This window comes from Molossus molossus, unplaced genomic scaffold (genome assembly GCF_014108415.1).
Source record: "Molossus molossus isolate mMolMol1 unplaced genomic scaffold, mMolMol1.p scaffold_m16_p_2, whole genome shotgun sequence".
Taxonomy (NCBI): domain Eukaryota; kingdom Metazoa; phylum Chordata; class Mammalia; order Chiroptera; family Molossidae; genus Molossus; species Molossus molossus.
This window is the reverse complement of record NW_023425355.1, coordinates 122,344,320-122,361,017: the sequence shown is the minus strand read 5'-3', so window position 1 is coordinate 122,361,017 and position 16,698 is coordinate 122,344,320. Positions and strand designations below refer to the sequence as shown.

General features: G+C 37.3%; 1 protein-coding gene across 1 annotated transcript in view; it reads right to left on the bottom strand.

Moving 5' to 3' along the window:
• DMD (dystrophin) overlaps window positions 1-16,698 on the bottom strand; it is a 2,326,146-nt gene that overhangs the window by 1,481,871 nt on the left and 827,577 nt on the right. The window contains exon 18 of the mRNA XM_036270045.1: window positions 4,031-4,154. Coding sequence (XP_036125938.1) covers window positions 4,031-4,154 — 124 coding nt within the window. The remainder of the gene's footprint in view (window positions 1-4,030; window positions 4,155-16,698) is intronic.

Genomic DNA, 16,698 nt, shown 5'->3' with positions numbered 1-16,698 from the left:
AGGGAAGAACTGTAGAGAACATCAATATTAAAGGGAAAATGAGGTGGAACCAATGGTCAAAAATGTAAAAAATAAGTAACCGGTAGACAGTGGTACCCCATAAACAAAGGAAGGAAAGAATTTCATAAAAGATAAAGAGGTTAATAGAATCTAGTGCTGCAGAAAAGGTGAATAAAATAAGGTACAAAACTGTTCATATGTGTGTTTATAGGAGAGGAGAGAGACTTTTCTCAAAGATGGAAAAACAGCCTATTTAAAGGCTGGTGATGATAAAGACCCCAAAAATAGAGAAACTAAAGATATGGATGTGTAGCTAAATGGGAAATAGGTTCCTTATGATGTCGACAGTGAAGACATTAAGAATACATACACACAAATTAGCCATACCTAGCCAAAGCACAGTCTCTTCCACCAAGACAGTGGGAAAAGAGACTATATGAACACAAACATACATAATCTGGGTGATATTATTTTAATTAAATTAAGAAGGAAAGTCATCTATTATAAATAGTGGGGAAAAGTTTAGGAGAACCATAAAATCTTGAGATAACCGTTGAGAGAAAATGAGGAGAAAACGTAGGGATGCGTGGAAAACCTATGAATAAGTACCGAGGAATCTGGTAAAGCATGCTATTTCAGAAATGGAGTGATGTCTGGCAATGAAACATCTAATGATAGTTATGCAAGTGGGGAGCTGAGCTGAAGAGATTCAAGAAATGAAAGCTTTTGGAGCTAGCAAGACAGCCCACATGGGCTGAGATTATTAAGGATGAAGGCACAACTTGGTTGGGCAAGACTGAACCTGGTACAGAAGTCTTCAATGAGAAAATAATATAATTAAAATGGTGAATGGTAGCTGGCCACTTGGCATGAAATACAAGGGAAGAGATTTTTTTTTACATAGAGAGTGGTACCTGTGGAATTGGCTCTGAGAAGTAAGGAAACTAGCCATTCTAAAGGAGTGAGCCAATGAAAGAGTTATTAGTCTTGGTAGTGTTCTTGAGGGTCAAAGTGGTTTCCAGGTAGGAACAGAGGGAGTATAAAGGACCGAGAGTTTGCATTGGAAAAAGAGTTTCAGAGTTTCAGAGTTTCAGAGCATGGGAAAGCACAAAGAAGAGGAAGTGAGGCAGAGAAAAGAGAGTGAAAAGAACAGAGATAAAGACACAAGAAAGGACAGATGAACAGAGGTACTTATATTCTGGGTTGTAAACACAGATAAGAGCAATAAGAGAAAGTTGAATTAATTGGCTTGCAGATTTCCCACAGAACCTGGTGAAAATTTCATTTGTTATGGGTGTACATGAGCAAAGATCCCAGAAAGAGCCCAAGGCCTGTTGACCTCAACAGCTGGTAGGAAGGTTTTCAAGGGCACATGGGACAGGCCACATATTCTCAGACACCTTATCATATTACCTTGTGGTCACACAGGTTGTTTTGTTGTTTTAATTACTAATTTACATCACCATGTGCTCAATTCAAGAAGCTGAGTAGCTAGACCTATTATTCAGCTAGAAATTCTGAACTGCGGTGAGACTAACAGAATGAGGGAAGAAGCATGGAAGTAAGAATAATAAATTTCCAGACTGCATCGTGTCTGATTCCCAAAACTTGATGTGCATACGAATCCCCTGGGGGTCTTGTTTAAATGCAAATTCTGATTCATTCGGTCTGGAATCCTACATTTCTAACAAGCTTACTGATGATGCCAATATTGGTTGTCCAGGGACCACACTTTGAGTAGAAATGTTCCCTAGAACTCAATTTTTAAGCCAGAGTGTTACGTTAAATGTATGTATAAAACACGTGGTTAACAAAGAAGGAAACATGGTCAGGTTTAAAGGTATATAAAATTGAACTGATAATGTCCTAGGACATTCTAATTGGCTGAAAACACTGGAAAGTTACGGAATAAAGTAAACAAAAAGAGAGTGCTATTTAGCCATTTTGAATGGATGCCTGAAAATGAATTAATAGCACTCAAGTTCATGAGGCGGGCCTCCCATGTGTTCAAAATAACCTATATAAACTGATAGGTGAAGAAGTAATAAAATTAATGTATACCACAACTGCATATCCATCATCATCATGCATTTCTCTCAAGGCTTTTTAATACATATACATTATATTTAGCCTGAAGGAAATGTCTAGGTAAATCATGTTATGTCCTATTTTGGTAGGCAATTAAGAATGATGTTATTTCAGAAAATGAGAGTAGAAGTTGATAAAGGTGACTCACAAGGCATTAGAAAACCACTCATACAATATTGTGGACTTTTTTTTTTTTTTTTTTAGCACTTTCAGTCTGTCATTGCTGACACTATTGATTAAATGCAAATTGCTTCTAGGTAACCATAGGATAACAGGAAATTTTAAAATTTGTATTCCTTAAAGGCTGGGACTCAATTCTGCTGCTTGATCATAGCTGTTTTAAGATACAGAAATAGGATGACAGAGAAGTAGATTATTCAGACAGATTAAAATTTTTTTAATTAGCTAATAAAATATCTTCTCCAGGAGATTCATACTTTCCAGTTGTCAAATATGTCACATGAACCTGGAAAGGATTTAGAGGTCATCTTCTCTAAATAATTTTCTAGCCAAAGACTTACCCTCAAAAATCATAACAAAAAATATACCTTCACATAAGTATACTTTGAAATAAGACACTTTGCTAAATTTCTACTAGATATTATATATTATTCTTCAGTTTAATTTTCAAACTAAAATATTAACAATATAATCGGAGTTCTCATTTCTTGAAACTATAAGTCTATTATTATGCTGATAACAGACTATTGTATAAAGCTAATAATAAATTTCTAATTTATAAACAGTGAACTCTGAGAAATGTTGATGAAATTATCTCTCATCCTCAAGCAACCAAAAAAAAAAAAAGATTATTTTTCCCAGAAGGTCTTTTTTTTGTTCTCCAAAAGTTCTAACCCCACAGCAAGTATTAACTTCTTCTGAGGTAGTGTTGTGTTTGTAAAAATAAAATCGATTTTGTAATTAATGAAATAGAATGTTTGAAAGATAAGACAGAGTTAATCCACACACATGTGACCTTCCTATAGCTGAAATGATTTGCCGTTCGGAATATTTGTTTCTTTAGCCTGCCCACTGCAGAGTATTTACTCTACCTGTTAGAAATCTTCTTACAAACAACAGGCACACCTCAGAGACACTGCGGGTTTGGCTCCACACCACCGCAATAGAGGGAGCCACGATTAAAGTGAATCATAATCTTTTTGCTACTGGAGGAGGGTCTTACCTTCTTCAATTTGTAAAAAAACATAACGTCTGTGAAGCACAATAAAAGGAGGTATGCCTGCACTGCCAATTACATACCAAAAATGGATGTTTTATAATTGTTGAAGTTGAAAAATCCTAGCCCTGATAATGTCCCTGAAGATGAAACAGCTCTTATAAAATCAATACAAATCCCTAGTGTGAAGGATCAAATTATTGTCTCAGTCGGGAATACAAACAGCAACACATCTCGAATCATAAATAAATAATGAAAAATACTGGACTTCTTTTAGTTATAACAACATAATACAGAAATATCTAGAGAATGCAAATCTGTTATAATTTATGAAAATTATTAATGACTATAAAGAATAACTTTTGATGACAGTGAAATCATAAACAACATAGTATTTTTAAGGGTCTAATTCTATTCTATTCTGCAAGTTTGCTAAGTACCAGCCTTGAGGCGACAGAACAATATATGTAGGGAAATCGATAATAAGTCCATGCTATAAAATTTTTAACTTACAGCTAAAAAATATAAAAGTTAAAGGTGGTTTATGAAAAGCATTCCTGGTCATTCACAGATGAACCAGGGAAGAGTCTACTAGGCTAAACTTAGATTCTGCTTGATGGCTAAAATACATTTTAAAGATATATTTGAAAGGATGATATCATATTGCTTTAATATTTTCAACTCTAATAGAATCAGAGTACAAAGCCTAAAGTTCACAAGCAACAAAAATTAGGAAAAACACATGAGACATAATACATAACCTACATTGACTTTTTCTTTAAGGTCTGAGATGTTGCCTTCCTTCCGATAGATGGCAAATTCCGGACTCTGCAACACAGCTTCTGAACGAGTAATCCAACTGTGAAGTTCAGTTATATCGACATCCAACCTAAGATGGGAAAAAGGAAGGATCATTATTTCTTGATTATCTTTTTCTTCTATATGGAAAAAAGGTATCTATCCACACTTATCATTCTCCAACTAATCAGAGACTCCTGCTTGATGCCTCTGTTGCTGTTAAGAACAATAATATGTCCCTAGTCGGGTAGGCTCAAAATGGGAGTCAGTTTTGATCTAGAGTCTTATGATCAAGGTCATTTCATTCATCTCAATGTAGCCATCACCTCCACTGAATCCCCCATAAGCCATTACGCAGCCTCTGCTTGAATGTTTGCACTGGTAGAAAAATTATTACTTCTCAAGATAATCCTCCTTCATTTTGGAAAGCATTTACAGCAAATAAAACATTCCTTTTGGTGGCCCCCATTGAACCACACCTCTTCTATTCATGTATTGTATTAATCTCCAACCCTGTTGACTCTGGATTTGGCCATGTGATTTACTATGTCAAATGGGATATTAGTAAGTGTTATGCAAGCAGGAGCTTCATAAGTGCTTGCACCTTAGATCATGTCCTCTGAGAGCACACACTAAGAGAATGCAACTGTTCAATAAGAATTCCAACAGTCCTTTAAGAAAACCCAATCTAGCCAGGTGGAGAGACCACGTGGAAGATCACAAGGGACCAGGCATGTGAATACAACCTTCTTTGACTTCTGAACCACCTCAAATATCAGCTGAATATAACCAAATGAGTGCTACAACTGACACTATTTAGAGCCACAGAACTGCCCCGAGAGCCCTGCCCACATTGCAGAATTGTGAGAAATGATAACTGCTATGTGAAAGACACTAAATTTGGGAGTGGGTTGTTAGGCTTCAATAGATATTTCATCATCTACCCTGACATTCTCAAACATTCTTTTGTTGCAAAGATCTATGGAGCTAGTGGGAATAAGTATCCACTATCACTGGAGGTTGCAAGGGTGGAGGATACCTGTGAATCACTTGAAATTCTGGACACATTTCTGAATGTGTGTGTGTTTTTCTCAAGAAAGAACCCCTAGATTTTATCAGCATTGGTAAAGACTCTATGAAAAGGGAACTTAGAGATTATCTAGTCCAATCGTTTATTAAACAAAAACCAAACAAGCAAACAAATTAAAGTCTCAAAAAAAGTAAATGACTTATTCAACTTTCATAGAAAATTTATGAAATAGAACAAAAATACTAATACAAGACTTAGACACCAATAATGTACTTTCATTATTATGCTATATCTTCTTTTCCATTACAACCGTCAAATAGTTAAAATCAGCTCTTTAAATCAACTAGAAGATATCTGATATGGGGCCTACCCTACTCCTTCCTAGTTACGTCAATGGATAATCCATAGTTACTCAGTATTTTCCTTTTCTTAAAATTTGGCTTCTAAAGGGATCCTATCAGTAGTGCTTAGTATAATCAGGGAAGAATGGATAATTATATTCTTGGTTTACAATACTTTCACTGATGCAGACTATGAGCTAAATCACTGTTTTGGCTTCCATATTAGACTTTCCATATGAAGTTAAACTGTGTTAAAACTTCTAAGAATTTTTCACATTAATTATGAAGTCAGTTCTCCACTATTACAAACTTATGAACTGATTTCCTGAACTCAAATTTCAGGGCTCTAAATCATGTGAACCTGTTGAAATGTTTCAAGTTAGTTGCAGGCTATTAGTTTAAAATTAAGCCGATATAGAACTTCACAGAACACAAAACACTTCCAACAAAGTATTCTCTTTTTGCGTTCTTACAGAAGCCTGTTGTAAGGTATTATACAGCAAAATTAATTGGTCTCAGACTATTAGAACCATGGGGAAGGAACTTAATTCATCATGTTCACTATTATATCCTTCACCACAAAGAAGGCCTGGTTCACAGTAATACATATTTACTGAGTAAAAGCTACCCAACTAGAAATTGAAGGAACAGAGGTCTCATTTCAGAGATTTCTTTTACCCCAAATCCCATGTTATTACATGTCAATACTTTCATTTGCATATGAACTGTAAATATTTATATATTTTTATTTTATCATACATGGCGACTGCTGTCTTTTGTACATCTTGCTTTCCTATGAGTTTAATTATTGGACTTCCTATTTCTTCATTTATAATGCTGACTTTATTTTTTTATTTTTTTAATCCTCACCAGAGGACATTTTTCCATTTTTTGTTCAGGTAGAGTGGGAGGGAGAGAGAGGAACAGAGAGAGAGAGAGAAACATCGATGTGAAAGGGACACATCGAGTGGCTGCCACCCGCACAACCGACCAGGGCCGGGGACAAACTGCAACCGAGGTACGCGCCCTTAGCGGGAACCGAACCCGGGTCTCTCAGGACCGCAGGCCGACGCTCTAACCGCTGAGCCAAACCGGCCAGGGCTATAATGCTGCTTTTAAAATACAGGCATACCTCAGATATATTGCAGGTTAGCTTCCAGACAACTGTAATAAAACAAGTATCGCAATAAAGGAATCGCAATGTTTTTGCTAGTAGAAGGTCTTGCCTTCATTTTGTAAAAAACTCAACATCTGTGAGGTGCAATAAAACAAAGCGCAATAAAATGATGTATGCCTGTAGAGCCCTGTTGCATGCTTCTAAGACTGTCTCTTTCCACCCTGGCTGGTTTGGCTCGGTGGTTAGAGTGTCAGCCCTTAGACCAAAGGGTCTCGAGTTCGAATCCTGGTTAAGGGCATGTACCTGGGTCGAGGGTTCAGTCCTTGGGGCCATGCAGGAGACAACCAGTCCATGTGTCTCTCTCACATTGATGTTTCTTTCCCTCTCTCTCTCTCTCTCTCCCTCCCTTCTACTCTATCTAAAAATCAATGGAGAAATATCCTCGAGTGAGAGTTAACCCCCCACAAAAAAATGTCTCTTTCCATCTCTCCCATTTATGTTAACTAATTAAATCAAGTTTTTGACTAGTGCCATTTAACCACCTATAAAATTCAGTGCATTTTGTCCATCAAGATGTCTCGAGAAAGGTATTTTTGTTTTTCTTTTGGTATAATATAAAAATCCCTGTGTCATTCTGCCTATGGGCATTCACTTGGTAGTGATGGGGTGGGACAGGAGTTTTGATGTTTATATCTCAGGAGTGACCCTTAACTAGTAGGAGCTGAGAGTTGGTGGATAAATATCCCAGCTCCCTTGCCCTTCAGTGCGTAACCATCATGAAGGATGTTACATACATTGTCTCAGAGGGTTCCCAAAAGAACTGAGCCCCAGTTGCCTCCAGCAATAACATGCTCAGGCATCAGCTTGTATTGGCTGTCTCCTTTTCCTAACCACACTTCCCCTTTGCTTCCTGGGATCACTTCCCAAATACACTTGTGCATACATTTTTGTCTCCAAATCCACTCTTGTGGGAACCCAGACAAAGGCAATGAACCACAAATGAACCAAGCATCCTGCCGCATTTAGTTTCTGCCACTTGAGCTCTGACTGTTCACAGAAAATATTTTAAACTTTTTCCAAATTTCTGACCCATCTTCTTTCTGTAGGTATCAACAGATGACATTGTTTTCTACTTTACAGAAAAGAATGCAATTATCAGACTAAAATTTCTTCCATTTCCTATGTTCTAATATTCAATCTTACCTTCATGTGCCCTTCTCATTTCCTTCTCTTACTTTTGAGGGACTTTCTTTTCTTTAACCTAAAGTCAATCCCTCTACCTGCAATTTATATTTTATTCCCTTCTTCTCAGGCACCTATCTTTTTTTGTTTTTGTCTACTATAAACTCAAGCCCTCCCTCTCAACTTAATTCTTCATATGTCAATGACTCCCTTTTTGTTTTATATGAACCCGATATTCCCCTCCAGCCATGTCTTCTACAGAGGCCAATGTTTTGCAAGATTTGTCCATTTTATGAATCACTTTCTTACACCATATATAAAAATAAACTCAAAATGAATTTAAGACTTAAATATAAGACCCCAAACCATAAAACACCTAGAAAAAACACACACACAAGACAGGCTCTGCCAGTATGGTTCAGTGGTTTAGTGCCAACCCATGCACCAAGAGGTCTCTGGTCCGATTCCCGATCAGGGCACATGCCCAGGTTGTGTGCCCAATTTCCAGTGGGGGGTATGTGGGAAGCGGTCAATCGATGTTCTCTCTCATGGATGTTTCTAACTCTCTCTCCCTCTCCTTCTCTCTCTAAAATCAATAAAGAAAAATAATTAAAGTGAAAACATAGACAGTAAACTCTTTATCATCACTCTTAATTTTTTTGGAGGGGGATTATGTCTCCTAGGGCAAGGGAAACAAAAGAAAAAATTAACAAATAGACTACATCAAACTAAAGAGTTTTTGCACATTAAAAAAAAAAAACATCAACAAAAGGAAAACACAACCTATTTATTGGGAGAAGATATTTGCCAATGATACATCAGCTAAGGAGTTAATATCCAAATATACAACTTAATACCAAAAACACAATCTGATTAAAAAATAGGTTGAGGACCAATAAACATATGAAAAGATTTTCAACATCAGTAATCACCAAGGAAATGCAAACCAAAACCACAATGAGGTATCTCCTCACACCTGTCAGAATGATTATCATCAGTAAATCAACAAACAACAAGTATTGGCAAGGATGTGGAGAAAAGGGAATCCTCATGACTCAGTAATTCCACTTCTGGGTATTTATCTGAAAAAATCCAAAACATTAATTTAAAAAGACCCACTCACCCCTAAGTGTCCATCATAGACAAATGGATAAAGGAGTGGTACATATATACAACAGAATATTGCTCAGCCATAAAAAGAATGAAATCTTGCCATCTGCGACAACATGGATGGACCTAGAGGGTGTTATGCTAAGTGAAATACATTAGACAATGACAAATACCATATGATTTTGCTCATATGTGGAATCTACAAAAGTAAATAAACAAACAAAACAGAACCAAACAAACAAACAATAAGATTTTTCCAATTTACTGTCAGTTCCCTACCTCCTATGTATTCTTTAATCTACTCAATTAATCTACTTAAGGAAAATATTATTTCATAAAGGAACCATGTCAATGAATCCAATGGAGAGTTTCACTTTCTTGTTATTTAGCAATATATAACACTATTGACCACGGTCTCCTTTTTTCAATTCCATAATGCCACTCTACTTTATGTTCTCTTCTATTTCTATGACCACTGGTGATTTTTACTTTGCAGGTTCACTCTCCTCCACCCTCTCATACATACTGGAGTTCATCAAGACCCAGTTCATTATTAATCATCTTCCATGTACTGTATTATTTTCTCTCTCTAGCAATCTTACCCATGCTCAAGATCATGACCCTCAATTATAATGCATATATTAATGACTGTGATATTCTTATCTCTAATTGAAGCATTTGTTCTGAGTTCCACAGCTATATAACCATCTGCCTACTGGATGTCTCCACTTGCATGCTGTCAACTCTTTCAGTGTAAGATGTCAAGACAATGTTTGACCTTCTCTCCCAAACTGGAACCCTCTCAGTGTTGCTCAGATCTGTCAATGGCATCACTGTCTATCATCTTTGATACCTTCCTCTCCTTTCCCTCCCATATTTAATCTATTGCAAAGTCTAATCCATCAAATATTACATTTCTTCTTAATCTGCCTGTTTCTCATGGTCTTCACAGCTGGCATCCTCATTCATCTTGACTTAAGTGACGAAAACTAGTACAATAGCCACTCAACTGACTCTTGGAAATACTTCTGGAACCCTCCCATTTATTCTATGCACTGTCTGATTATGTTACCCGCATTGTTAAAACCACTCAAAGACTTTGCATTATTAGAAGGATAAAGACCAAAATGTCGACATGGTCCTGTATGATCTGGCGTTGACAAACCTTATAACACTATACTTGACTTTGTGCTTTATTCAAGTCCTTCTTCTAGTAACAAATCTCACTTCAAGTTTCTTAGGGAGCCCAGAGCCATACTTAAGTCTTGTCTCTCCTCCAATGAAGTGATATCCTTCATTGACTCTTATCCACCTATCCATTAGAAGATTTCTATTTTGAAAATCTGGCTTCTTGGTATAATCCACTTGGGTCAAATTTGCCCTTTTTCCTTTAAATCAGTGTGACCCAATTACACACCATATGCTCTCTTACTCATAAAGATGATGAGATGTGAATATCCACCAGTCACTATCAAATTCCCCCTTTAGACTTGGTCTGTCTGGTCTCACATCCTTTTGATTCAAACTGCCTCTAGGGAAGATTGTTCGCTTCCACCTAGAGGTCCAAGAAACTAAAACTGGACCAAAGGTGCTAGGCTGGCATCACAGCTAGGAGAGAACTGCTAAGGCCTCCTCTGTTGGGGAACATTTTCTACCGGGCCTGGAATTTACATTGATCTCTGTTGCACACATGCTATAATTATTCTTCAACCATCATCTCCAGTCCATTGGGGGAAAAAAAATAAACAAGGTTATTTATCCAGTTTGCAAGTAAATAATTTTCATCCAAAAAATCATCTACCTTTTCAACATCTGTCTCTCTGAAAAATGTGAAACTGTAAGTCTTCTTTTAAAACAATTACATAGCCCTGGCCGGCTCAGCGTTTAGAGTGCCGGCCCACAGACCAGAGAATCCCGAGTTCAGTTTCTGCTAAGGGCACATACCTTGGTTGCAGTTTGTCCCCAGCCCTGGTTGGGGTAATGTGGGTGGCAGCCAGTTGATGTGTCTCTCGCATCAATGTTTTTCTCTCTCCCCCCCGCCTCCTTCCCACTCTGAGGATAAATGCAAAAAAAAAAAAAAATGTCCTCAGGTGAAGATAAAAAAAAATAAATAAATAAAAGTTACTATCTTCCTTCATTTCTGCCACAAAATGTATATACTAAGTGCTTACTATATGACAGGAATAGTATCAAACTCCATAAATAACAGAGATGAATATGCATCTGTCCATATTATCCAGGAATTTGGTTTAGTGAAGCATCCATTTCACAAAATAAAATGCTTTAGCCACAGAATTGGGATCAGTTCACAATTACTTTTATTTTGCTTAATCAAAAAAACACTTTTTCAATGAATGAGAACTGAATCGGCTTCTAGGCTAGAGGCTCTGCCAAGCAAATTGGTTATCACCACACAATGAAGGCTTTGTGGAGTCAAAACCATGGTAACCGTCCCGTTTGTTTGCTATTCAGTCTGTGGAGAGTTTAAGAAAGGCCTGGACACCGGTTGGCATGCAGTTCTAATAATTAAGATCAATTCAGGAAAAAGGATGGAAAATTCCACAAAGGGGTCTTTCCTCATTCAGTTATTTTGCTTGTGTGCTTTTATGAATTTGGAAAGAGATTACACAAGGTGCTTCAGCTTCCTTTCTACATAAAAACCCCCTGGAGGTTGATTGTTCTCTTTTTATTTACAGATTTTTAAAAAGGGATTTTGAGTAGAGCAGTCATGAGTAGAGTGCTTTATCTAGGAAAAAATACCTATTCATAGGCACATGGGTTAATAGGTTACACTTTCTTTCTGAAATGGAATGAAGCAAAATATCAATGAGTTTGTACAATTCTCAACTGTTAGACTTTCTTTTTCTCCTTGTCTTGATTCCTTTGGAAACAGGTGGAGTCTAAGCCCAATTCATACATGATTTAATCTGTGAGCTATTACCTAATTGTAATGTTTACATGTTTTTCCTATTGTTTCCATTTGGCTTTTTTGCTTCAACCATATCTATGATTTCCTTACTATAAGTGTCTCTGTCCTGATGTCATATGCAGTCAGGCTACACTCCAACATCTAACATTTAACACCTTTCTTTAGAATTCTGGGACTAAACAGTCAGCTGCTAGCATTGCCTTCCTTCCAATATTCTGCCAGTAGATGTCCCCATTTCTTTATGCCAGCAATGAGGATGGAAGGGTGAAGGGGAAGCAGAGTTCAAGTTTCTTTTCTTTTTTTTGTAAATCCTCACCCAAGGATTTTTCCATTTATTTTCAGACAGAGTGGGAGAGTGAGAGAGAGAGAAAGAGAGAAACATCAATGTGAGAGAGACACATCGACTGGTTGCCACACAACCCCAAGCAGTGTTGGGGTCCAAATCCCAACCAAGGTATGTGCCCTTGACTGGAATTGCACCAATGACTCTTTTGTCCGTGGGTTGACTCTCTAATTGCTGAATCAAACCGGCCAGTGCAGAGTCGAGGTTTCAAAAGGACTCCCACGTACTCCATTGGCCCACAATCAATGCCACAATCTTCTCTATTGCCTTTAACTAAATGAACAAGGTCTCCCTCTCGGTTCCTACTTAAACCCTGGCTTTCAAGTAACAGCTGCACATTGATTTTATTCCTTATCAATCTGGCTAGCTGCTTCATTTTTTTTTTTTTTTTTGTGGTTTCCCCCCTTAGTTGTCACATTTTTCACTGCTACTGAATATTTTTCAGATGTCTTTGCTGAGATGTATGGCAAATTAACAAACTCTCATGATTTAAATCCATACATGTGTATAAAGTGAGTACTATCTACTCTAGCATTTTGCCAGTGATATTTTCTAGCATGCTCTGTATTACCTGAGACTGGGTATGTAATCACAAACTGAAAATATCATTCAGATGTAACTCTGTTACCTTCTCAAAAACCCTCGAGAAAAAAACACTGAAGAATTATTTTCAGTATCATATTAAATCTTAGATTCTATACACGTATTTTGCTTCATAAAGTCACTCACTTCTACTAATTATTTTTGTTCACTTTTAAAACTCTCACAAAACCATTGTTAATGAACTTATATACAGTAAGTTGCTCATATGGGCCTCTACACCCTCAGAATCAGCCCATTAATATACTCTTTACTCATCGGACTCTCATAACACACTTCACTCTGTACTCAATGTATTTCTACATGTTATAAAAAATAGGCTCTATCCCTTAAATCCAATCTAACTATCCAACTTAAAAGCCTCTTTATCTACCAAGAAAACTGACTTCTTAATTCTCTCTTCACAAAATGATTGTTCTTCTGTAATTGTTAATGAATATTCGGTCCTCTATTTTTCAAGTATGCCCTGAAATTGCATTTGTTATTATTTATGATTAGCAATGATGTGACATGTTTCTCTCCTTTATAAAGACACTCATCACAAAACTCCCCAAACCAAAATGTGTGAAGTTCCACAGAACGGAGAGCAACCATGTCTTTGAATAATTTTATTTGCAAAGGGTTTATTACCAAACCAATTTTTCAAAGAGATCTTCCATTTTCTGGCATTTTCAAAATATCAAAAACTATGGGGTATATATATATATATACCAAATATTCAGAAGGTCAAAGTTTTCCTTTAGGGTTATATTGTACAAATGGACTCTACTTCATCCAGTTGAATTTCCCATAAAGGGAATGCAAATTATATCAATTATACTCCCTTGTGGTCAAAATTGAGAGAGATATCTGTCTGTGTACTTCTGTGTGTAAACATTGTAAGTTAATTAAAAGGAAAAACACTGAAAAACAGCCGACCCTCAAAACAAAAACAAAAAAACAGAGAAACACTTGCAGTTTAAGAAGTTGTCCATCTTGAATCCTCAATAGTATATCAGTGTATGGGACGTGTGCTATATGATAACTATGCTTATTATGTCAGAAGAGCCTCCTAATAGGTACTTACTGTGTTCTGTTAATTTTCTGTACAGAGTCTGCTACATAAAGTATTAAACTCAGATGACACATTTACATAAACTTTAATTCAGTCACTTTCAATATACCATTTGGAACTCATCATTCCCAAATGTGCAAACGTTGAAAGTAGAAATTCTCCAAGCTCTCAGACTTAACTAATTTGATTAGTGAGCTGGGTTATGAATGTCCATTTTACATTTTTAAACATCACTGCACGTAGAATTTCATAAAAACTTATGAGCTTCATCTTTAGAAGCCTGAGAGCAAAGTGCTGATGCCTGTGGAATATGTTAACTCTTAGGATCCGAAAGCTCTAGGCCTAGTCCAGGTGGTTGACTTAACAAACTCATTTTAATGTACGTGTTTATTAGCTGAAACATGCATTCTATGTTAATAAAAACAAACCTATAATTCTTTTCCATTGCTATTACAAATATGGAAGAAATCTTTTTGGCAGTGAGGTAAGATTTCAAAATTGCGTTTATTATATTTTTAATAATCCTCTTTGTTCTTCAGAGTTCTAGAAATTTTGAAGATATTTTATTTCCATATTGGGATATGGGTATTCTCCTGATCCTGGACCATCCAATGAACTCATACTCATCTTTCAAGATACATACTCAGTTCAAGATACATAACTTCTGTGAAAGTTTTCTTGATCAACTTTTCCCTATTCTTCCTCTTTCAACCTTCCTTCTGGAGACACTAACCCTTCCCACTTATATGTTTCCACGTGTTACTTGCTTTTAAAAATTGAATACATAGCCTGGCCAGGTGGCTCAGTTGGTTGGAGTGTCGTCCCATATGCCAAAAACTTGCAGGTTGGATTTCTGGTTAGGGCACATACCTAGGTTGTAGGTTCGATGCCCAGTTAGGGTGGATACAGGAGGCAACGGATCGATGTTTCTCTCTCTCCCCTCGTTCCCCCCTCTCTAAAAATCAATAAAAACATGTCCTCAGGCAAGGATTAAACAGTAGAAAATTATCCATAGTCCTAAATAATGCCTGTGGTTATTTTTATATTTTCCCTCAAGCATTAAGGGAGACTTTTTATAGATTTTGAATGTTCATAAATGTTATTTAAAATTTGCACATGCAAAATAATATGAGATGTCATATATATGGACACATATAGGTGAACTAGAAGCATAAAATATACATCAGAATGATAGATAACCAAGTGTAGGATGGTGGTTACCTCTAAGACAACAATGCTGCCTTTGTAATATAAGAGTAATTACAGATGAACCCTGGCTGGGTGACTCAGTTCATTGGAGCTTTGTCCTGTACACCAAAAGGTGGCAGATTCGGTTCCCAGTCAGAGCACTTACCCAAGTTGCAGGTTCAATCTCTGGTCAGGGTGCATAGGGGAGTGTATGGGAGGCAACCGATGGAGGTTTCTCACTTGCATCAATGTTTCTCTCTGTCTCTCCCTTCCTCTCTCTCTCTAAAATCAATAAACACATCCTCGAGTGAGGATTTAAAAAATTGAATAACTAGAATACAAATTAAATTTGAACCAGAGAGATCTTCAGGTGAAATTCTGTATAAACCCAATTAGTTCTGTCCAGCCGGTGTGGCTCAGTGGTTGAGCGTCAAGCCATGCACCAAGAGGTCGCCAGTTCGATTCCCAGTCAGAGCACATGCCCAGGTTGTGGGCTTAATCCTCAGTGAGGGGCATGCAGGAGGCGGCCAATTGGTGTTCTCTTTCACTGATGTTTCTGTCTCTCTTCCTCTCTCTTCCTCTCTCTCTCTCAAATCAATAAAGAAAAAAAAATAGTGCTAAAATTATAGTATTTTTAGGACTTTGGGATGTGTTGAATACATGGTAATTACCATACTTTCATAGTCTTAGAATATTATTAAAGGGGAGCCCTGGCCGGTTTGGCTCAGCGGTTGGAGCATCGGCCTGCGGTCCTGAGAGACCCAGGTTCGGTTCCCACTAAGGGCGCGTACCTCGGTTGCAGTTTGTCCCCGGCCCTGGTCGGTTGTGCGGGTGGCAGGCACTCGATGTGTCCCTTTCGCGTCGATGTTTCTCTCTCTCTCTCTGTTCCTCTCTCTCCCTCCCACTCTACCTGAACAAAAAATGGAAAAATGTCCTCTGGTGAGGATAAAAAAAAAAAAAAAAGGAATATTATTAAAGGGGAAAATCCTATTTAACCAGAAGAAAAGAAGTCAAATACCTCTCCTAAATCAACATAGTTTGTGTATACACTCGTGTGTGTGTGTGTGTGTGTACAGTATGGGTGTGTTTTCCTTGGTGGGAGGGGGAAGACAGGGCCACATGACTGCCTTATAGATTTTCAATGTGTGTGATGTATGTGACTGTTTGCATGTGCATGTATGTTTGTGTGTGCTTCAAATATAAACCAAATATGGTACAATAGAAAATTACTAAAAATCAGGTATCACTGGTTTTTATTAACCATTTAATCTTTATGCTGTTTCCTCAGGCAAATGACTTTACTTCTCTGATCTTCCTTTAAATTGCAAAAATTAAAAAGCTACCATCAAACTAGTCATAAAATAGAAACAAAAAAAAATACTTAAAAAAAATTACTCTTAGCCTGGCTGGTGTGGCTCAGTGGTTGAGCAACGACCCATGCACCAAGAGGTCACCGGTTTGATTCCCGGTCAGGGCACATGCCCAGGTTTTGGGCCCAATTCCCAGTGGGGGGCATGCAGGAGGTGGCCAATCAATGTTCTCTCTCATCGATGTTTGTGTCTCACTCTCCCTCTCCCTTCCTCTCTCTCCAAAAGATGAAAAACAAAATTTTTAAAAATTACTCTTAAATGTATTTACCTAATTAAAGCAATTTGACCGGAGATGCAAAGCTGAGGTGAGCTTTGCTTACTTTGCAGCTTTGATATTCCAACTACATTGGTCTGTTCATCTAGCAATCAAA